The 23,851-nt window shown below is 36.8% G+C and overlaps 2 protein-coding genes across 2 annotated transcripts; both read left to right on the top strand.

Annotated features, from left to right (window-relative positions):
• Nucleotides 1–516: 516 nt before the first annotated feature.
• On the top strand, nucleotides 517–4,871 carry LOC147486418 (uncharacterized). Its single transcript, XM_086573727.1, has 2 exons — nucleotides 517–1,508; nucleotides 4,771–4,871. The coding sequence occupies exons 1-2, from the start codon at nucleotides 548–550 to the stop codon at nucleotides 4,869–4,871; spliced, it is 1,062 nt and encodes a 353-aa protein (XP_086429853.1). The 5' UTR covers nucleotides 517–547.
• A 4,470-nt stretch (nucleotides 4,872–9,341) lies between these two features.
• PTAC13 (plastid transcriptionally active 13) lies at nucleotides 9,342–18,548 on the top strand. Its single transcript, XM_086572967.1, has 5 exons — nucleotides 9,342–9,865; nucleotides 15,598–15,776; nucleotides 16,456–16,810; nucleotides 16,992–17,103; nucleotides 18,232–18,548. Exons 1-4 carry the CDS (start codon nucleotides 9,413–9,415, stop codon nucleotides 17,067–17,069), a joined length of 1,065 nt encoding a protein of 354 aa, XP_086429093.1. The 5' UTR covers nucleotides 9,342–9,412; the 3' UTR covers nucleotides 17,070–17,103; nucleotides 18,232–18,548.
• Nucleotides 18,549–23,851: the final 5,303 nt, after the last annotated feature.

Here is a 23,851-nt window from a genome sequence, read left to right as displayed (position 1 = left end):
ATGGTGTGTCTTTTCGAAACATGTGACTTTTCAAAGAGTTGCTAACTTTTTCCCAAGAGTCACTGTGTTGTTTCGAAGAGGCACCACTCACCTATAAATAGTGGATGAATTTGGAGAGAAAGACACATCGGATCACACAGAGTTCTGATCTTTCTCTTCTCCGATCCCCCTGTTCTTAGTCAAATACTATGTTGTGTTCGCTGATTCTATAGAATTGAAGTGCTAGCTTTCTATAGAAGTAAATCCGTTCTATCTTGGGAGACAGGTTCCCATCAACCTTCAAGCATTGTGAGGGGGGAAAATTTGTCTTAAGGACATAGTGTATCTACACTAGGCTCGGATTTAACTAAGAAGTACAAGACACGTACAAGACAAAAGGTTTGTATAGTTTGGTAATTGGTAAAGAGTAAGTACAATTAAGTTGTATATTCCTAACAACTTAAGACATATTTCTTTTTCTTCTTATTCTTTACCGAACAGAATTTGTTTATGTTTTCTTTTCTTTTTTGGTTTAAAGAAATAACAAAGTGTTATTGTATTTCAGAATATGGCAACACCACCAGTTACACCTGCTGTTACTGTTCCTACTGCTGTTCCCCATTCTGTTCCTCATGGGGAGAAGCCAGAAAAGTTCAATGAAACTGATTTCAAGCGCTGGCAACAGAAGATGCTCTTCTATCTGACCACCCTTAACTTGGCAAGGTTTCTGTGGGATAAGACTCCTGATGTAAGCCCTGATGAAACCGACAAGAAGAAGGTTTTAGCCAAGGATGCTTGGTTTCATGTTGATTTCTTGTGTAGAAATTATGTCCTTAGCGGGTTGGCTGACTCATTATACAATGTGTATAGTATGTTCAAGACTGCTAAGGAACTTTGGGATTCGTTGGACAAGAAATACAAGAGTGAAGATGCTGGCATGAAGAAATTCATAGTTGGCAGATTTCTTGATTTCAAAATGACGGATAGTAAGACCGTCATAAGCCAAGTTCAAGAACTTCAAGTAATCCTCCATGATGTCATTGCTGAAGGAATGACCCTAGGAGAATATTTCCAAGTGGCTGCTATGATTGAGAAATTACCACCATCTTGGAAGGATTTTAAGAACTATCTTAAGCATAAACGCAAAGATATGAATCTTGAAGAACTGATTGTCCGTCTAAGGATAGAGGAAGATAACCGTCTATCTGAGAAGAAATGCAAGGATCCCATGGTGGCAAAGGCCAATGTTATGGAAAGATCAAGTGCTAAGGGAAAAAGGAAGCGCCAAGACAAAACTCAAAGCGAAGTGAGTAGTGCGTCTACTAAGTTCAAGGGTAAGTGCTACAACTGTAGGAAGGCTAGACATAAGGCAAGTGAATGTCGCAAGCCAAAGAAGTACAAGAAGCAAAAGACTGAAGCAAATATGATAATGGACACGCTTTCTGACAATGTTAATGACATGAACCTATCTGTTGTGGTTTCTAAATGTCTCATGATTGGAAATGAAAGAGAATGGTGGGTGTATACTGGTGATACTCGCCACATATGCTCCAACAAGTCGATGTTCACCACTTATCGTGCTGTGGAAAAGGAAGAACAACTCTTTATGGGAAATTCTTCTACATCCAAGGTTGAAGGTAAAGGAAAGGTGGTGATGAGGTTGACTTCTGGGAAGGAACTAACTCTGAATGAGGTGCTCTATATGCCTAACATTCGCAAGAACTTGATTTATGGGTCGCTGCTGAGCAAGAATGGCTTTAAGTTAGTCTTTGTTTCTGATAAATTTGTACTAACTAAGAATTATGTATTTGTGGATAAGGGCTATCTTCAGGATGGGCTCTTTAGGATGTCTTGTTTTACTATTGCGCCAAAGAGCACCAATAAAATTGAATCTTCTGTTTACTTGATTGAGTCTTCACATGTATGGCATGGTAGATTAGGACATGTTAATTATGATACTTTGCGTAGATTAATTAATTTGGACTATATACCAAAGATAAAAATAGACCCACACCATAAATGTGAATCCTGTGTAGAATCCAAGTTGACCAAATCATATTTTCATTCCATTGAAAGAAGTACTGAACCTCTAGACTTAATACACACAAATATATGTGATCTTAAGTACATGCAATCTAGAGGTGGTAAAAAGTATTTCATTACTTTTATTGACGATAGCACTAGATATAGTTATGTTTACTTGTTGAGAAGTAAAGATGAGGCAATTGAAGTGTTCAGACACTAGAAAAATGAAGTTAAAAATCAACTAAGCAAAAAGATTAAGGCTATAAGGAGTGATAGAGGAGATGAATATGAATCACCTTTTGAAGGTTTCTATTCTGAATATGGAATCATTCATCAAACTACGGCTCCTTATTCACCTCAATCAAACGGTATTGCGGAACGCAAAAACCGAACTCTAAAAGAGATGATGAATGCTATGTTGTTAAGTTCCACCCAGAATTTATGGGGGGGAAGCTTTGCTTTCCGCCAATTACATTCTCAACAAGATTCCTAACAAGAAGATGCTTAAAACACCATACGAATTGTGGAAAGGTCATCAGACTTCCTATAAATTCTTAAAAGTATGGGGGTGTCTTGCTAAAGTGGAAGTCCCTAAACCTCAGAAGGTGAAGATAGGACCCCAAGACTATTGATTATGTGTTCATTGGATATGCAAACGATAGTAGTGCATATCGTTTTCTGGTTCATAAATCAGAGATTCAAGATATACATGTTAATACGATTATTAAGTCAAGGAATGCTTCATTCTTTGAAAATATGTTTTCGAATAACATGTGTATAGAGCCAAGTTCAACAAAGAGAACTTTAAACGCTACAACTAGTAACCATCCTACACAAAGCAAAATTGAGGAGGAACCTAGACGTAGCAAAAGGTCAAAGACGTCAACATCTTTTGGACCTGATTTTCTAACATACTTGTTGGAAAATAATCCTCAAACGTTCAAGGAGGCAATGATATCTCTAGAAGCTACTTATTGGAAAGACGCAATAAATAGCGAGATTGAATCTATAATGTAAAATCATACATGGGAATTGGTGGATTTACCACCAGGTTCCAAGACTTTGGGATATAAGTGGATTTTCACAAAGAAATTTAAAACTGATGGATCAATCGACAAGTATAAAAGCTAGACTTGTGGTCAAAGGCTTTAGACAAAAGGAAGGTATGGATTATTTTGACACTTATTCTCCAGTTACAAGAATAACTTCCATAAGGATGCTAATAACAATAGCATCAATACATAGATTTGAGATACATCAAATGGATGTAAAGACGGCATTCTTGAATGGTGAGTTAGATGAAGAAATATAGATGGAACAACCCGAAAGGTTTATTGCTCCTGGACAAGAAAGGAAAGTTTGCAAGCTTGTTAAATCTTTATATGGATTAAAGCAAGCACCTAAGCAATGGCATGAGAAATTTGACAATGCAATGTTGTCAAACGGTTTCAAAATAAACGAGTGTGACAAGTGTGTCTATTTCAAAAGCATTCAAAAGGGATGTGTCATTGTTTGTCTATATGTAGACGATATACTAATTTTGGGTAGTAATATGGATGTCATAAAATCTACCAAACAAATGTTGTCTAGTAAGTTGGACATGAAAGATTTAGGTGTCGCTGATGTTATCCTAGGAATTAAGATTTCTAGAACAGATGATGGACTTGTTTAATCACAATCTCATTACATTGAGACGATTCTTGAAAAGTTCAAGAAATATAACATCACACCAAAAAGGTCACCAGTTGACGTAAATCTTCATTTAGCCAAAAATACTAGAGATAGCATATCTCAACTAGAGTACTCTCATATACTTGGTAGTTTAATGTATGTCATGAACTGTACAAAGCCTGACATAGCATACTCTGTGAGCAAGCTAAGTCGATATACGAGTAATCCTGGCATAGATCATTGGACTGCCATACTGTGAGTTTTGGGATACTTAAAGTATACTCAAAATTTTGGTATGTACTATACAAGATATCCAGCCGTTCCATAAGGGTACTGCGATGGTAATTGGATATCTGACACTAAAAACTCAAAGTCCACAAGTGGATATATAACACCCCGTCTTTTTCTTTTATTTTCCTAGTATAATAATAATAATAATAATAATAATAATAATAATAATAATAATAATAATAATAATAATAATAATAATAATAATAGGTAAACAAAATATATGATAACTATTAGTTAAGGATAAAAGCCCCGTAAGTAAATAGATAACTTTCATCCTTGTTTTTCGGTGGGGGTTTTTAAAAATAAAAAGTGAGATTCTCATGTAGAGTTTTTGGAAAACAGAGAGAGTTATACACAGAAAAAAATAAGAGATGGAAGGGAGAGTAACAACAGTGAGTGGTTGCTGTTTGAGAGTAAAACGAAAAGGTTTCGAATGAGGAAGATCATCTTTTTCGTGCGACAGTCAACTTCGGTCTTTCAAGGTTTTTCCGCTTTCAGAAATCTAGCTGTTTGGTTTACAAACAATGAGTAGTCTAAAGATGTTCTTTTAAAATTTTGTTGACTGCTAATCATGTCTGTTATAGTGATTTCCTTATTTGATATATTGTAACTCTGTAAATGGTGGCCGGCTTCCACAGAAATTTTGAAGTACTGCAAGTACGCCAAATCTTATATTTTTTGTGATTGTTATGCTGTGTTGATAATGAGCATGTGGTATTAGTAAATACCAAATCAGTGTTTGATTTGATTCGAATAGAAATTCTATTTCTAGGGTTTTGTTTTACTGCTACTGTTGGTCTTTAGGATTTTGTTGGTGGTTGGAAGTGTTTTGTGTTAAGGAGATGATCTATATGGGTTGTGTGGGTTGCTGGGGAATGATTGGGAGTGGTGGAATTGTTGTATGAGCGTTGTGAAGCTTTGAACAACCATTAATGGCGTCAATATTGCGATTTTTGAAGGGCGAGGGAATTGGAATTTTATTGTATAGAAAGGTAGGGTTTTGACTAGGAATGAAACCGTGGGGTTTAGGAGATGAGGAGTGGTGGTCGGAACTTGGGTGCTGTGGTAGTGGAGGCGTTGGTGAAGTGAGGAAGAAGATGACAGCGAAATTCTTTTTTTTGCTGTTGGGCTTGGGCCAATATTAGTTATGTGAGCTTGAGTGTTTTCTTTTTCTATTTAAATTGTGGGCTTAAGTTATTTTAGATTGGGCCTGGAAAAGGCTAAACCCTTTGGGCCTTAGTCTTTAGGTTTTTGGTTAAATTGACCCTTGGCTGGTTGACTACTGTTGACCAGTGGCAAGTTGACTTTGACTGTTGACCAGGGTTGACTTTGACCAATTGACCCAATTTGACCTTTGATTTGGCTAAAGATTAGGTCTATTATGATAGGTTAGGGTTATTAGCGTGCTTGGCGTTAGGCTAAGACTTTATGTTTATACGTGTGTACGTGTATTAACTACTATGTGAAATTTCATTCTTATTATAATTCTGTTATGATATACGATGCTATGACACTTAGACATCGATATAATTAATAACGCGTAAACAATAATACAAGAAACAAGATACTCATCCGTTTTCTGAAATGAGATATGCAATGCAATAAAGGTCAATAATGTGTAAACAAATTTATTACACCCTTTTAGAACTCTACACGCCCCAAGTTTTGGAAATGAGTTTTTATGACTGATGATGTCATATGCTAGGTGGGCATTTATTGAATGTGCCATAAATAGCCCGTTAGCGTTATAAAGGGGGATTCATTGACTGTGCCATGAATGACCAGATTATTTGGACTACCCTAGAGAGGAACTAAGGTATTCGCCTTGCGGGTTAGTTGTATTCCTTGAGTGTACGAGGATGTAGGGTTGGGTATTCCTTGAATGTGGCGGGAATGACCTAAGGTATTCATTGAATGTGCCATGAATGACCTGAGTTTTATGCCCAAAGAGGCTGTGAAATATGTGTATGAAAGCCCAGAGATGGCTATGATATTATGGTATTCAGTGGAAGAGAGGCACACAGGAATGTGTGATTTGGCAAATGTGTGGAGTGCAAATCGTGGAGTAGGTACTAAAGGGTGGGTGTATAAAAAAAGTAATTGATTAATTGATAAGAGAAATTGATTTGATTATGCAAGTGTGTTTGGGCTTATATTTGAATACCTATAGGATATCTACATATGATATATAAAATTTCTAACTTTCGTTTGCAGGAGGGTAGGACTTAATAATATTTTGTGCAGGGACGCGGTTCTACCCTTATACAGAAGTAGATATCTGTAAGTTTTAATTTAATTACTTAGTTATTAAATTGAGTTATTATAATGAGTTAATAGAATGGAAGTTTTGCTTGGGAAGAAACTATGCCGGTTGAAATGACGGAACTACCTGTCTTCCAAGCTGAGAATGATTAAGATATGGGTACATATAAAGTGTTTGTTGGATGATTAAAGTTTGGAAATGATTTATGTTGTTAGTCTACTCATACCAGCAAATTCCATTTTGTTGACCCATATTTGCTTTGTTTTGGCAACGTGGGTGTGTTCTTGGGAACAAAGGTGAAAGGCAGTGGAACCATAGCGTGTGATTTGGATTCTTGCCTGAAGCAGTCTGTTAATTCTTTTATTAGGTCCGATTCTTATTGGAAGGATGTAATAACGTAGTTTACATTTTCAGTATAACATGAGAACATGGTAGTGAGGACTTTTATTCTTAGAGTTTGTTTGATGCTTTGTTTGGACGGAAGATAGCTTAATAAAGTGATGGTGGAAAATTCTTGAGTTTATTTAATTTAAGTTGATTCTTTTATGATATGGGTTTTCGGTTTTTGGCATGTGTTGTATCCACCCCGTCATAGCCTGGGTTTTTAGACAATTGAACATAGTGATGTTTGAGATATTTATATTTCAAATATTCACTTTGTAATTGTTTAGAAATTCGGGTTGTGACAGGATATGTCTTTACACTTGGAGGTGCAGCTGTTTCTTGGAAATCCTCAAAACAAACATGCATAGCGAGGTCCACTATGGAATCAGAATTCATTGCATTAGACAAGGCTGGATAAGAAGCAGAGTGGCTTCGAAATTTCTTAGAGGATATTCCAAATTGGGCTAAACACATACTAACAAATATACAACCGTGATGACCTAATCTGCTATTGGTAGAGCACAGAGTAGCATGTATAATGGGAAGTCTCGACACATACGTCGTAGACATAACACCGTTAGACAATTGCTCTCAAATGGAGTTATCTCAATCGACTATGTAAGGTCAAAAGATAACATTGCGAATCTGCCTACAAAAGGTTTAACAAGAGAGCAAGTGGAAAGATTATCAAGGGGAATGGGCTTAAAGCTTTTGAAATAATCAACTAAGAGTCCTCATAATGGAAAAACCAACCTAGTTGACTGAATATCCCAAGATCTAGGTTCAATGGGCCAACTGAATTATGTTTGTGACTCAGTTAGCACTGGAGAGTAATATTATACTCTAACCCATTCCTATATAAAATAGTGCATATCTACCGCGAGAACCAGAATAAGTCAAGCTTTTAATGATTTACTATATCTTGGAAAGTTATGTTATCCAAGTGGAGTATTGCAGGATACTCTTTATAGAAATCACCTATGTTAGTGCGAAGTGGGGCCACTTCTATGAGAATTTTAAAGACCAATGTCTTAAAAGCACTATCTGAAACCAAGAAGTGTTCAAGGCCAAAATGAACACAAACGTGAAAACCAACAGTATTCGAGAAGATACTGCGTGAAAATGATTGTCTAGGTTTATACAAACGGCTGACAGTTCAGGGACATTAATTGAGTCTACTGATCGTCCAATTAAATCCGATCGTCTTTCACTAAGGCAAGTTCAAGGCCTCCCATGCTACTTGACCTGATGCGGTATCTTTTCATTTGTAAAAGAACATAAATCCGGTGTTTATGATAGAAGAAGCCAAATTTTCATTCATGTGGGAGATTGTTAGAAAAATGGATTTGCACAAATCCATTGAGATATGAATAAGTAATTTGTCTCCCAAGTTATCCCACATTGAGATGAAAATGGGTTTCTTTTGAAACAGTACGTAAAATGAGAAAAATCTTTTCAAAATGATGCACTAGTTCGAAACAGTGCATTATGCAGAAAAGGTGCGACCTTTTGAAATGTGCACTGGTTCGAAACAGTGCATCATGTCGAAAAAGTGTGACCTTTTGAAATATGCACTGGTTCGAAACAGTGTTTTATGCCGAAATAGTGTGTCTATTCGAAACATGTGACTTTTCAAAGAGTTGCTTACTTTTTCCCAAGAGTCATTGTGTTGTTTTGAAGAGGCACCACTCACCTATAAATAGTGGATGAATTTGGAGAGAAAGACACACCAGATTACACAGAGTTCTGATCTTTCTCTTCTCCCCCTATTCTTAGTCAAATACTATGTTGTGTTCGCTGATTCTATAGAATTGAAGTACTAGTTTTCTATAGAAGGAGATCCGTTCTATCTTGGGAGACAGTTTCTCATCAACCTTTAAGCATCGTGAGGGGGGAAATCTGTCTTAAGGACATAGTGTATCTACACTAGGCTCGGATTTAACTAAGAAGTACAAGACACGTACAAGACAAAAGATTTATATAGTTTGGTAATTGGTAAAGAGTAAATACAATTAAGTTGTATATTCCTAACAGCAACATAGGCTAAGCCTAAAATTATACTGATCTCTAAATAAGGGTGATCTTAGACACACTCATAAAAACAATCTCATACCCCAACTTTAAAATAAATAAATAAAATAATTTTATATACATTTATGTTCCTAAATTACCATTTTTTTTATTAGGTGTACCCAAGACAAAACAAGTTATTTATTTAATATACGTCGTGGGGCTCCATATGTACTAAACCCTAGATACTCTACGTTCTTCACTTATAACTGAAAAGAACATGTTCATCATATTCTTCTTCGTGTTAATCAAAAGAAAAAAGTGTTATTGATTTATTCTTTCGATCAAAAGAACGAGCAACCAAAAAATGTGTTGTTATTTTTTTTATAATCATTTTGCTCTTATTGAAAATACCCCAAATTAATTTGGGAGATATTATTGGATTGAGGGGTTATCAGGGTATGACAAAAACTTAAATTAGTATAGGGTACGGGAGTGTTTTTATGGGGAGTCCGGCTACACAGTAACCGGTTACTGGGATCAAATCCCAGCAACCATTACAAGTTGTCGTTGGATTGTCTCGGTTACGGATCTCGGATCTAAATCAACGGTGACTTGTAACGGTACTTTTATGGGTGTGTTCAAGATCACCCCTAAATAATCACAATTAGGTACAATTTTATTTTTGGATGACCATATTCTAATTCAGTACACCAACAATGAGTCTGTTAAGTGACAATAACGTCCACTCTTTCTTTCCTCCCAAAACATTATCACAAAATTTTGAAGATGAACCAAAAACTTCTACTAACAACATCTACACTCCCTTCTTCCACACCCTCACCACCTTCGCTTCTTCCTCTCCCCTTCTCTTCATTTCTTCTCTTCACAACTACAACTAAAACCCAAAACCCCAACAAACTCACCACCTCAGCAACTCTAGAAACATCTTCCAGTACTAAAGTTACTGTAGGAGGAGAGTTAACTGCAAGAGAGAGAAGACAGTTAAGGAATGAAAGAAGAGAGAGTAAAGCTTATAACTGGAAAGAAGAAGTTGAAGAAAAGCTTTTAAAGAAACCAACAAAGAGATTTGCCAATTGGAAAGACGAGCTTAATCTTGATAATCTTGCTGACTTAGGTACTCAGTGGTGGTGTGTTCGTGTTTCTAGAGTTAATGGTCATGAAACTGCTGATAGACTTGCTCGTTTTCTTGCCAGAAACCACCCCATTGTCGAGTTCAAGGTAATGGTTTGTTAATTTTGTGATTTTGATTGTTGCTTTAGTTCGATGAAATTTTTTCCAACGTTCAGAAATTCAACATGGTATACAACTACACATCACATAATCCCCGGCCCGAAATTTCCATATCAAGTTTTCATACGAATTTAGACTTGACTTGTGAGACTTAAATTATCAAAACTATCTTTATATGTTTGTCGAAATACTCCATATCACTTTGTAAGTCTATAAATGTGCAGTCTTTTTTTTCCATAATCAATATATGTGCATAGTCAGTTATGTAAATAAGTAATATTAACTATCAATAAATAATAGTTTCAACACATTGGCTGATTGGCTGATGAGAATACAAGATAACTGACCATTTAACTTTGGTCCTTTAGTAACTGTGGTATGAACTGAATGTTAATTATTTAGTGGTGGTCACCTTCATATATGGGAGTTGTTCATGGTCCTACATAGTAAATATTGGTAACCAGGTAAGTATACTTGACATTTTCTCTCAAGTTCACCTGGGGCACGTGCCCCATGTGGCTCCGCCTGGGGATGAAGACTTCTGATAAATAAAGAGTTCACAATTGGACAAAGGGAACAGCAAGGAAGTTGTATGATTTTGAGAACGTGGTGCATTTGGAATATATAAATGAGTGGCGTAAGGATCTCCCCGTAGTGGGGCTTAGAAGAAATTATACTTATGTCTATATGTGATAGGAGTTCCTTGTGGCCTCATTATTCTGATTTATCAATCACATCAAATGTCAGTACTGAGTCCATGAATTTACCTAAGTTTCGCACTAAAATTGCTAGACAGTCCTGCTCATGCTCAACTTCAGTTCGGAAGTAGGGCAGTAAGGGCTTGCTTGGTAGACCAGACAAAAATATGTAAAGGTGTGAGAACAAAGCCCCTTGGTAAAGATATTGGCAAGTTGATCCTTTGTTGAGATAAACCGAACATCAAGTTGTTTCTGAGCAACTCTCTCTTTGACAAAGTGATAGTCAATCTCAATGTGCTTGGTACGCCCATGAAAAATGGGATTGACAGTGAGATATGTGGCGCCTAAGTTGTTGCACCATAGAGTTGGAGGGGAAGAAGGAATGCATAGTTCACGCAAGAGTGATTGAATCCATATCGCCTCCACTGTTGCAATAGCTACACCACGATATTCGGCTTCAGTATTTGAACGAGAAACTGTTTTTTGCTTGTGTGCACTCCATGAGATCAGGTTACCACCTAGAAACATACGGTATCCACTTGTTGATCGCCGATAATCGGGGCAGCCAGCACAATTGGCATCCGAGTATGCATGAATTTGGAGAGTAGATAGTCTACGAAGAAGTAAACCATAATCAACTGTGTGCTTGAGATATCGTAGAATCCATTTAATGACAACCCAATGTTCCTCTGTGGGGTCATGCATAAATTGACAAACCTTGTTGACAGCCACCAAGATATCTAGCCTTGTAAATGTGAGACACTGGCGAGCTCCAACCACACTTCAGTATTGTGTGAGATCTGAAAATTTGTGGCTGCCTTCTTTTGTTAGCTGGGTGTTAGCCTAAGCAGTTAAAATCGGTTTTTGGAACTAATCGGTCGAGGAGCGATATGCGATTAATCGGCGATTTAATCGGTTATATCGGATGTATATATTTGACACTTTCAAAATAATATAATTATACAAGATATTTCTAAATAGTTATTCGAGATCCAACAAAAAATATCAAATTCTCATAATCATATCTGACCAACTCAATTTTAGAGTACTACAGAGATGCCAAGCACAACAATTATGTTAAATATTTAAAAGAAGAGAGAGAGAGAGAGAGAGTTTACGTATTTTTTTGGGTGGGGAACCGATATTTTCAATAAAGTTTTTTCTCTGTATAGTGAGAAAATATTTTCAATAAAGTTTTTTCTCTGTTTAGTGAGAAATCGGTCATCTCGGCCAATTAATCTGTCAATTCGGTGATTAAATTGGTTCAGTGAGAAAATTTTAAAAATCGGTAAAAACTAATCGGGTTACAATTGATACGCGATTAATCGGCCGATATAACCGATATTGATAGCATAGGTGTTAGCAGCTAAAGGAGTGTGAATTGGTTTCACACCATCAAATATTGTACGACATAAGACATCTATAATGTACTTGCGTTGGGAGAGGAAAAGTCCTTCACTGTGGGGAATAACAAATGCCCAAGAAGTAATGAATGGTGCCCAGATCTTTAATAGCAAATGCCAAATGGAGTTGAGTGATTAAAGTATCAATGACAATCGAGCCGGACCCTGTGACAATAATATCATCTACATAGATGAGAATATAAATAACCACATTGTTCTCTTGTCGAAATAGAAGTGATGAGTCTGATTTTGATACTTTAAATCCCAAGCCAATAAGAAAGGAACTCAGATGAGAATACCATGTGTGAGGGGCCTGTTTTAGGCACATATAATGATTTGTTAAGGCGGCACACATGAGTAGGATAACACTGATCAATGTATCCAGGAGGCTGCTACATGTACACTTCCTCATTTAGTATGCCATGTAGGAATGCATTTTGAACATCCAATTGCCGAATAGGCCAGTGATGCATAAGTGCAATTGATAAAATTATACGAATAGTACAAGGCTTAATTACCGGACTGAATGTTTCATCGTAGTTAAGCCCTTTTTGATTGAATCCTTTGGCAACTAAACGGGCTTTGTGTTTGTCGATGGAACCATCAGCTTTGCGTATAAGTCTGAAAACCCATTTGTTTCTTATCACATTCATTCCTTCTTGGAGTGGTACTAGAGTCCAGGTTCTATTTCTAAGGAGAGCATTGAATTCATCATCCATTGCACTTCTCCATTTAGGATTGGTGGAAGCTTGTGTGAAGCAAGTAGGCTCAGTTACATCATCAACCTGCAAGGGATACTTTGTTGCTGTTAGACATAACTTTTGAATAGGTTGATGGATTCCATCTTTACCTCGAGTCGTCATATGATGCTGCAGCACCGAGTTGGTATTGGTATGTTGTTGGACAGGTTGAGGAACTGTTGTGGAGGCCAAATTGGGTGATGGCTCGGGTAGTGTTTCAGTGTTTGGTATAAGGACAGAAGGTGCTTCAGTTGGTATATTAGTGTGTTGTGAAGGATGTGAATGAGAATCCGGTGGAATGTTAGCAATTGTTGGGTTAGGTGCCTGAGTTGAACTGGTGGTGATATAAAGGAGTTTGTGTGAATATGTAATGGTTTGGTTGGGGTGGAATAGGTCTCAGGAATGGTGACTGTGGCTGACCTATATGCTGCACACACGGGTTTTGTGCTTCTGCTGAAAAACGGAAGACAATTTCTTCAAAATGAACGTGTCTTGAGGTGCAAACCTGGTTCGTGGGATGATGGTAACATAAGTAGCCTTTGTGGGATGTACAATAACCAATGAACACACATGAAAGAGAACGGTATGCCAATTTGTGAGGACTATATGGACATAAGTACGGGTAACAAAGGCATCCAAACACACGCAGACTTTTGTAATCTGGTTTTGTACCAAATAAAAGTTCAATAGGAGATTTTTGTGCATTGTGTTTGGATGGTAATTGATTGATAAGATAGCATGCAGTAGTGAACCCTGAAACTCAAAGGAATAGATGCATGGTTTAAGAGCGAGAGACCAGACTCGACAATGTGTCTATGGCGACGTTCAGCAAGTCTGTTTTGTTCAGACGTGTGAGGACAGGAAAAACGGTGAAAAATTCCTTGGCTATCAATGTATGGAGTAAATTTCTTGTACTCCCCACCATGATTAGATTGAATTATTTTGTGATCAAGGAGATTTTCAATTTTATTTTTGAACATTATAAACACGGAAAGAGCACCAGATTTTTGAGAAAGTAGAAAAACCCAAGTGTAATGAGTGTAAACATCCATTTGCAACAAATAATATTGAAATCCATCTCTTGATAATACTGGTGAGGGACCCCATAAATCAGAAACAATTAAACCTAGAGGTGCATAGGACGTGACACTTGAAGGAAAAGGAAGTTTGCAATTCTTACTACCATGACATGAATGACAAAATGAAAACGACTTGTTCAACACTGGTAATAAATGAGACTCGATAACTTTATTGACTGTTCGAATCATTGGATGACCCAAACCTTGATGCCATATTGCAGTAGATGGTGAAAGAAGTGCTGAAGAACATGGAACCGGGTTTTGCAGCTCATGGACACTGTTGAAACTGTAGAGACCTCCCTTATTCTTGCCTTGTAGAAGTATTTTCCCCATGTGGCAGTCTTTCTTAAAAACATTTGGATGGAATTCAAAGAAGACGTTATCTTTTGAAAATTGAGAAACTGAAAGCAAGTTTGCAGATATATTAGGCACATGATATAGGTTTTGTAAATGAAATTTTCTTGAGTTATGAGTAAAGGAGGCAGTACCAATATTTGCAATTGGAAGGTTAGTACTGTTACCAACTCGGATTTGATCAGGGCCTCATATTCACTTCGGAGACGAAGATTGTTCAAGTCAGATGTGAGGTGATGTGTAGCTCCACTATCCGGTATTCAGTTATTGTCAACAAGAGAGCCTGGTGCAGCAACATATGCTTGTTGGCTTCAATCCTTTGTTCAAATGAAGAAGAGCCTGAAAATCATCTGAATATTATTCTCCAGTGTGGAAGTAAGTGTAGCGGGTTGATCAAAGTTGTATACCAACAGGTGTACAATCCCACAACTTGAGCAAGAGCATTTTTGGAGAGAGATGATAACAGCCGTCCTAGAAGAATTTGGTCTTGATTCTGCCATTGTAAATAGGCTGGGTTAATAGTTGAATCAGTGGGAGAAAAAAAAATTGGTGGACATGCATTTGTTCCATCAACATAGCCTTTAAGGTCATATCCATTTAATAATGGTTTGAATTGTGTAAGCCATAATAGGTAGTTGTTTATGTCCAGTTTAACAGAGACAAGATGATGGATTGAAGTAGTTTGGAGAGTAGGCGATGGAGTGGGTGGGATAATGGGAGTGTTATTTTCAGTGGAAGGTGCCATTTAAGTTTGTTAGAGACACAAAGGAATAGAATTGGTGTAGGATCGAGGTTGGCCTGATACCATGTACAGATTTGTTATTTGGTTTTGAATTCTCAATGACTCACTTGCATGAGTCCATCTCTATTTATAATTTCAACTAGTTTGTTACTGATAGGCTCTAGATAAGTACATACTACAGATTACAATCAGGATTTCCAGGAGTCTGTTTGGCTGGAGTATCTTCACTTGGCTGAGATATGATCTTCTATTGACTCATTCCAATAAGAACTGCCTGAGAACCATGTTTATAGGTCTTTTATGTATTGGCAAAGGACCCCCATATAAAGTTCATGATGACAAATGCTAAGAATATGTTGTTGTTGTTTTGGTATTTATTAAATATTGAAGACTATTTGCATCTTGTTTCTTCTCTGTCCCGACAATGTTTATGCTTTGTAGATTCCTTAAAGTTTTATTACAATACATTTGTCTCAACTTTTAAAGTTTGCTTGGTAATAAACTTTGGATCATGTTGCTGAGTTTTTCTTACTCTCACTTAAGGGTGGGACTGAAAGTTGTAGCCATTTGTCGAGTCGATTGTCCAAAGAGTGTGCTTTTCTATTTTAATGGTCTGAATACAATAACTGGATGAATTACTAAGCTAATCTCTATTCTATATGCACAAAAAAGTTGTTATAACAGTCCTTCTTGCTTGTATATAGGTCTATGCTCCTGCTGTCCATGTAAAGAGGAAGTTGAAGAATGGCACAATCTCAGTTAAGCCCAAACCTGTCTTTCCTGGATGTATCTTTTTGAGCTGTGTACTGAACAAGGAGTTACATGACATCATAAGAGAGTGTGATGGGATAGGCGGCTTTATTGGATCCAAAGTTGGAAATACGTAAGTGGGAATTATTATTTTACTACTTGACACTTTTGTTAGAAATTTTTATGCTCTGAAATTTTTTAATCCGACGCCGTATACAGTCTGTAAAGACTAAAGAACAAAGATACTGGAATCTTGATAAAGAGATCCAGTTTGCCCCTTCTTAACTTATACAATTAAAGTATCTGATCCCTTTACTTATATACCAACTAAATCTGTTGGTCTTATAATCGGTGATACTGCTGGAAAGTAAGTTTTCTAGATAATGAATGCTAGAGTTCTAAGGGACATTTGCCAAGGGCATCTATGGGTCTCGCTAAGGAATGCTTCCATTATGTAATCCCATTTTTCTTAATTATAGATGTGCGAGAGAAGGCAGAATCTAATTAAGGCCGAATAGATTATTGTCTTTTTTCTATTCTTCTTCAGTCTTTATTCTTCTTCTCTTATTGAATAGCTTCACTATAACATTTTAAAGGAATAATATTCTCCTTTCTTGTACTTATTTTTCTATCTATTCAAACACACCCCCTCAAAATGGAATTCTTGAAGCAGCCTGAATTTTGATCTATCCAAGGGAGCTTAGTGAAGTTATATATCATAAAATCATGACGAAGTATGGCACAGTCTAAATATCTTATTAGGTTCTCCAGTATCTGTCACTTATATGAATTTATTTCCTGCAAATTTCCAGAAAAAAGCAAATTAACAGACCCAAGCCTGTTTCCACAGAGGACATAGAAGCAATTTTCCACCAAGCAAAAGAAGAACAAGAGAAAGCAGACCAAGCATTTGATGAAGAGCAAAGAAGCGAGGGAATATTAAAAAACGAAGAAATAAATAGTGATGCTATCGAAACTGTTGTAAATGCTGTTGGCAATCCTAAGCCGAAAAGGAAGACGAGAAAAGCTTCAAAGAAGCTTGCAAGTAGCTTATTGACAGGGGCAGATGACAAGCTCCTCGTCCAAGGTTCCAGTGTTAGAGTTGTGTCTGGGTCTTTTTCAGAGTTCAAAGGCAGCCTTAAGAAGCTTGATCCCGCGAGTGGAAAGGTATATCTTTTGTTGCATGCTAATGTCATGTTAAACAGTACTTCTGTAGTAGTGCTTGAAATTTGTAAAAATTATAGTGACATTGTCTGCATACGGATGTCAGATATTCTGTTAATTGCCTCCAAGATATATTTTCTGAAATATGAAATTATTGAGTAATCTGAAAGACCGTCTTTTACAGGCAACGGTGGGGTTTACGTTATTTGGGAAAGAGAGCTTTGTAGACCTAGATATGAATCAAATTGTTGCAGAGACGTGAGGGAAACAAATTTCAGCAAATCCAATATATGACGGTATGTTCCCCATTCCAGGAAATTCCCATTCATACTCTTTTCTTCAATATTTGTCATAGAATTAGGCACACGTGTAATTAATAATTATAATAAAGAGAACTGGTGTGTGTGTGTGTTGGGGGGAGGGGGATTCCCACATCTTAGACAGACTCAACATGGAAATTTGTTATGGTTGTTTCATCTATCATCCGTCCAAAATATGATTTCACAGCCACATAGGTTGTTAGGTGTTAGGTGATTTACCTTGGGAAATGATATTATGGATCATAAAATCCTACTCCAAATTTGGAGCCACTTGGTGCTCTAAATATGAGGGAGAAGCTTGAAAGTTCAAGAACATTCCATTTTTAAAAGGGTAAATTCCTGATTCGGCCATGATAATATCATTTTGTTCTTAATCCGGCCATTGTCAGCAACTCAGTGCAAAAAGTTGCTGACATTACTCCACTAGTTACTGACAAAGTGCGCTGAGTTGCAATTTGTGGCCGAATTGGAAACACATTGACATTATCACTGCTGAATCAGAAATTTACCCTTTTTAAAATGCAATGAGTCGAATGTTGACTTCATGTATGTTTGTAATTGGTAGGGCTTTAGTATGCCAGACACTTGATACTCATATTGAATGCTGATAGTTGTATCCAATGTCTTTGTTGCATAGGTTCTTATGATAAGTCACATAAAAAATAAACAGCAAAATAGATTCCTGACGAAAGTGCATTTAATCAATACTTAGGAGTTGGAAATTAGTTCGATTTCATAGTATTTTGAGCTGTAAAACAGCGGGAGTCAACAAATACTGTGATGCAATCTTGGATGTATTCATCTAAAGAATCATAGTAAGAGGTTTTTGTCATGGCCTTTGCCTTGTTTCTGCAGCGTAGTTTGTAGTTTGTAGTCTGCATTTGATTTTGATAACCGACAAGGCGTCAATATTGGAGCTATATCATGAACCCACATGTCAAACCATCAAAAACACACATTTCAAGTACCTTTTGGAGTCAATGGTGCTCAAGTAGTTGGATTTAGAACAGCTCTTTCTTTGTTCAATAACTATTTTGTTATGCTCGTCGCCAGTAGGCAATTGCCAGTTTGTACTTTTGACTATATTTTGGTACTTTTGGACAGGTGAAGGGAAGGTATACGAACTGGATATAGGAGCAAATGTGCGTAAAGTGCGAGACATCCCTTGCAACTTGTTGCAAGTTTTCACTTCCTTGACTAGTGCAAGGCTGTTTGTGGAATGCCTGCTTGAGCTTGAGCTTGAGTTTCTAACAATCTAATGAGGCGATGCTGCACACGTCATTCATGTATTATTTTTTCCTCACATGCTCCTGTAAAGATTCAGCATCTGCTTAGAAAAAGAGAAACTCTTGATCCTTCAACAGATTTTCATAAAACTGTGATGATATGTGCTGTACACACAAATCGTCATTTCATAGTAACATCTGCTGCCCACCACTTGATTAGTCTTGTCTAAAAGCTTATTTCGATGTGGCACGCCTTTTCCCAATAGCCTTACACATACTTCTTCGGGTTATTTAGACTTTGGTAGTACTTTTTACACCGATATTAGGAAATAGTACTAGATTTCAAAAAAATTAGGAAATAGTAACGCTTCTGTCAGTTGATCGAGTTGACCAAAGTCAAACTGTTTCAATCTGTTTTGATTTACATAATGTGCACAATACCCTCAAGGTTTTTTAGACTTTGGTACCACTTTTTAGACCGATATTAGGGAATAATACCAAATTTCAAAAAAATTAGAAAATAGTACCACTTCTGTCAGTTGACCGAAGTCGCACTGTTCACAAAACATGCATGGCCGAGTTAAATAATTTCTCCTCTAGTATTTTGTCCTTTATACTTTCGATATTTACCATGCCAACACTGCCAAATGTTCATTCCGAGAGAGATCAACATCAAGCGGTACTGATGGACTATGGAAGTTCTCCTGCATCATTGAAGCATGCAAATCCTCTGAAGGTGTTTCCAGCTCCCTCAAGACCACCAACTATGACTCGCCAGGAAAAATTTGAAAAATTAAAATTGAAAGACAAAGACATGAATACTTACATTGCAAAGCAATCAAAGATATCGACAAAACCTTTGAGGAAATAGTAATCGTAGTGGTCAACAACAGCATGCAAGCAACCATCTCTGTCGTTGACATGAAACTTCAAACAGTGAATATGATAATATTCAACACAATTCACATCATACAACATAATTCACATCATACGAAGAGAAAATCCATACAAGCCAGACCATGCATATCACTCCGTTTCCCAAATGAAACATACGTGTGTATCCTGCTCGACGATCGTGAAGATTTATTGACTCGACGGCCTTTTCTATACCATGCACCGGAATGAAGTCTTGCCCTCCTTGGACTAGATCATAGGCATACAATTCCTTTTTAGGCAAACAGAACATGTATAGACGGTCATCTACAATAACACTTCCACCTCGGTTCATATAGCAGTCCTTTCTTATAGGCAAGCTAGGTTAGATCATATTTCCATAAATGAGTAGATACATCAAAATAATACTCACAAACGCCATTGTAGAACACAAGAATCTTCTTCTGTTTTTCATAAACTACGGGCATACCAACCCTACTCTTTAAAAGGTTAATAACCTTTTCAGAAGGATAAGGTAAACCTTCCCACCTATTTGTAGACGGATCAAAACCTCTGCCCACAGCTCCCCGGTAGAACCGAATACATAAATTTTCCCATCCAAAACAGTCGTTAAAGCCGAAGACTTGCCACCGTACATTGCAGTACCCACACTCATACTAGCAATCTTGCCAAAAGAGGGAGTGTCAATGACCTGGACAGTCGATGAAGGAATATGATGATATTCAGGCAGCTGAGAATCACAGTCAAGACCTCCAATAATATAAATTTTAGAGTCTACTGAAACACATCTAAATCCATAAAGAAGGAAGCTCCCATAATAAACAAGGGACATATTTAATTTTACTTTTATTACTACCAGTATCAAAGGTCAAATTTAACTCGTACAAGCGGTAATTACCTTTCATAAACACAACAAAGCACACGGTCATCTCCTCCTCCGCTACGTTGCCAGTTGAGCAGTTAACTACGCGAGGACGACGTTTCTTGGTTTCACTATTTATATTCAATTTTCTCTGCTTCATAAACTTTGATCCTATTCTCAACATCCCAAGTTTTGTTCCTAATCTAAACATCTCGTCTCCTTTTGTAACTAAAAGGTTTCTTCTTGATTTAAAAATTCAATTCTTTTGGGAAAAATAAATAAATAGTTCAAAAAGCCCGTGTTCCGGTTGCATCAAGGTTTAGGCCCGGCCCAAAACGATAATATGGCATGTCAATTATACATTTACATGACTACCTTATCTCTCGATGTTCTGGCCTAAATCTTTTTGTGAAGATGGCAACAGTAGATTCGGAATGAACATTTGGCAGTGTTAGCATGGTAAATATCGAAAGTATAAAGGACGAAATACCGAAGGTGAAATTATTTAATTCGGGCATGCATGTTTTGTGAACAGTGCGACTTCGGTCAACTGACAGAAGTGGTACTATTTCCTAATTTTTTTGAAATTTGATAATATTTCCTAATATCGGTCAAAAAAGTGGTACTAAAGTTTAAAAAACCCTGAGGGTATTGTGGACATTATGAAAATCTGAACAGATGGAAACAGTTTGACTTTGGTCAACTGACAGAAGTGGTACTATTTCCTAATTTTTTTGAAATCTGGTACTATTTCCTAATATTGGTGTAAAAAGTGGTACCCAAGTCTAAATAACCCTACTCCTTCAATCATCATCCACAAGTTTTAACTCCAAATCACAAGCTCAAAACCCGTCCAAGTTGTGTATTGATATTTGATAGGATGGTTCCTCATAATTAGATTTTAATTAGTGTGGGTGAGATGTAAATCATAGGAAGCATTGTCTTTTGTGTGCAACCGTTCTTATAGCGTAGAACCAAGAAAATTAAAGCCAACAGCCCATTTAAGCTGCTGATGCCTATGAACTAGGGCAGGGATTGGGTCGGATATGGCTATATCCAAATCTGAATCCGAATAGTTTCATAATATCTAACCTCGATTATATCCGAAATTTAATTATCCGAATCCAACTCAAACCCGACTAACCCGATCGGATAATACTAAAAATTCAAAAAAAATCAAAAAAATATATCCGAACCCAACCCGAATAAATAAACAGATATAAAAATCAACCCAAACCCGAACTACTCGGATTCGGATCAAACCCGACCCGATTCCCTGCCCTACTATGAACCAAGGCCCAAAAAGTCAACCGATATCGGCGATATAAAATTTTATATCGAAAATTCCAATATATATCGAAAAAAAAATGATTCTATATTCGGTAGATATATATCGAAAATATCGATATCGGTATACCAAAATACCCATATATATCGGTGATATATCGGATATATCGGCGATATTTTGGTCCTTGCTATGAACTATAGAATTCTCTATTGGATCTCGAATGCAGATCTGGGTAATAAACTTGTTTGTTGTCATCATTTTTACATTTTCTAACGTAATTGATAAACTGTGCAGGAAGCTGAAATTGAGGCATTTAGTTTGTTGATAATTTGATATAATCTTTTTCTTTAAAGAAAACGAGGGCATCAACAGTGAATTCATCACGCCATTAATTTTTTTTCCAATTTTGCCTTTTTCCAAACACGAATATTACAGTTCATGCCATTTGTTTGTTTTATTTTTTTATTTTGTCTTTTGCAGGGGTAAAATAGTAGTTTCACGTCCAAAAATTAATGAAAAATAAAATAAAATCAGAAATTGTTAACGTGGCGGAGACACACAAAGAGACTAGTAATTTGTAATACTGGCGTATATCTGACTTAGTTTTCTAAGAAGGACCAATCCCGATGCAATATACAACATAAATTTACCGAAGCACCGAGCAGCGGATAGCCTACAAAAGCAATAGTGTAAATAGTAAGTGAAGTTGCAATACTGTGGCACGGATGGACTCCTATTAAGTAAGAAGCCTACTAAGGGGCTATTTGTTTTTTTAAGTTAAGTTATAAGAGGGTCTTATAAGACCATGTGTTATAAGAGGGTCTTATAAGACCATGTGTTATAAAGTGGTTTGTTTTTAATTTTAAGTTCCTCTTATAAGCACTTTTAAAAATAGAAAAAACAAATACATGACATCTTATAGATGGTTATTTGACAAATATAACCCTACTTTACATCACATTTAACTTGAATATATTAATTTGAAATAAACGATAGTTTGATTTTCGGTTTCAAATCAATTTTGATAATTAGAATATCAATTTTAGGAAACTACCTTAATTGGCGGTGGTAGTGGTAGTGGTCTTAATAGCACGGTGGTGGTAGTAGTGGAGGTGATGATATTGGTTTTAATAGTATGGTGACGGTGGTGGTAGTAGAAGTGGTGGATGTCTTAATAGCACGGTGGTGGTGGTAGTGGTGGTGATAGTTTTAATAGTACGGTAGTGGTGGTAGTGGAGGTGATGATATTGGTCTTAATAGTACGGTGGTAGTGATGGTTGATAAAAACACATATTTACACACGTTTATTGGTTTTCAGTTACTTATTTCCTTAAGTCCGAGGTCCACAGTCCAAAGTCCGAAGTCCACAGTCCAAAGTCCAAATTCCAACGTCCGTGATAGTCGTGACGCGTTTTAGTCAAGTTACCTTACTCACGTGGGTTTGGTAGGATAGGTCGAGTAAGGGATCGTCCAAACCTTAGGGCTCGGATAGGTTCACAACTGGAAATTACAACTTTAAGTGAGTAGGATTTTTAGGTTTCTTTTTTAGTTGGTTTTTAATCAAAATAACGGTAATGCAAATAAAATAAATTACTACGGTGATTATATATAGGTAAACAAAATTAGAGAAACAGGGAGAGAGTTAATCATGCTCATGCAAGAATCATTTTTCAACAGTTTTTATTACTAAATCACTACATCTCTAATTCAATTCGTCTCGTTTCGGAGACGACGTCGAGTATTAATCCCTAGTGCATGCCCACATCTCTAGGTCGTATTTCACTAGCATAAGGAGTTTCGATAATACCTCATCTCTGGTATATTATTTCAGCTCTGCACAAGTTCACATCACCGGACGAATTGGAGAGTCGCCGACACCAGAGAGTCGCTACAGACATTTTGTCGCTACGTAGACTGCTCTCGAGCATCGCATCTAACTTTGTATGCGGTCTCATTTTTGGGACCGGATGTTAATTCTATGCCTAATTCCTAAGTAGTGATTCTAGAATATTAACGAGTCAATCCGATTTTCACATCGAAGCAAAGATAACCCTCCCTCGAGGGGTTAGCTCATCATCATAGTAGGAATAATAAAACTTGTCAGATACATTAAGTAAATAAATGCAGGAACGTAAATTAAACAAGAAAAGAAATGACCGTTATTAAGGGTAAAATAACTTATCAGATTAAAAGCTGAAATAAAAATGGCGGAAGGTAAGTATCAAGAAAGAAAACTAAACGTAGCTAAAGCATTAATATGTTGAAGACCTTATAATGAAGCGCTTAACCCCTCATATATATAGGCGGATGTCCGGAGGATCATTTAATTCGGTTTTGGGTCATTTTACTCCATTTGAGACATTCAAAACTTTGAATATCGAGGTTTTGTTTTCACGTGACTAAGTTTTGTTTATGAAACAAAACTTATTTAAAGTTTCGTCCGCAGGCCTTATA

The sequence above is a fragment of the Coptis chinensis genome, chromosome 7, assembly GCF_015680905.1.
Source record: "Coptis chinensis isolate HL-2020 chromosome 7, ASM1568090v1, whole genome shotgun sequence".
In the NCBI taxonomy this organism is placed as follows: Eukaryota; Viridiplantae; Streptophyta; class Magnoliopsida; order Ranunculales; family Ranunculaceae; genus Coptis; species Coptis chinensis.
Note: the sequence above shows the minus strand (reverse complement) of the source record. Positions and strands in the feature narration are given on the sequence as shown.

Coding starts and splice junctions, on each gene's coding strand:
- LOC147486418 (XM_086573727.1), top strand. CDS start 548: ATGGCAACACCACCAGTTACACCTGCTGTTACTGTTCCTACTGCTGTT. Junction 1,509..4,770: donor AGAATGGTGGGTGTATACTG/GTGATACTCGCC, acceptor GTTGGTCTTTAG/GATTTTGTTGGTGGTTGGAA.
- PTAC13 (XM_086572967.1), top strand. CDS start 9,413: ATGAACCAAAAACTTCTACTAACAACATCTACACTCCCTTCTTCCACA. Junction 9,866..15,597: donor ACCCCATTGTCGAGTTCAAG/GTAATGGTTTGT, acceptor GCTTGTATATAG/GTCTATGCTCCTGCTGTCCA. Junction 15,777..16,455: donor GGATCCAAAGTTGGAAATAC/GTAAGTGGGAAT, acceptor GCAAATTTCCAG/AAAAAAGCAAATTAACAGAC.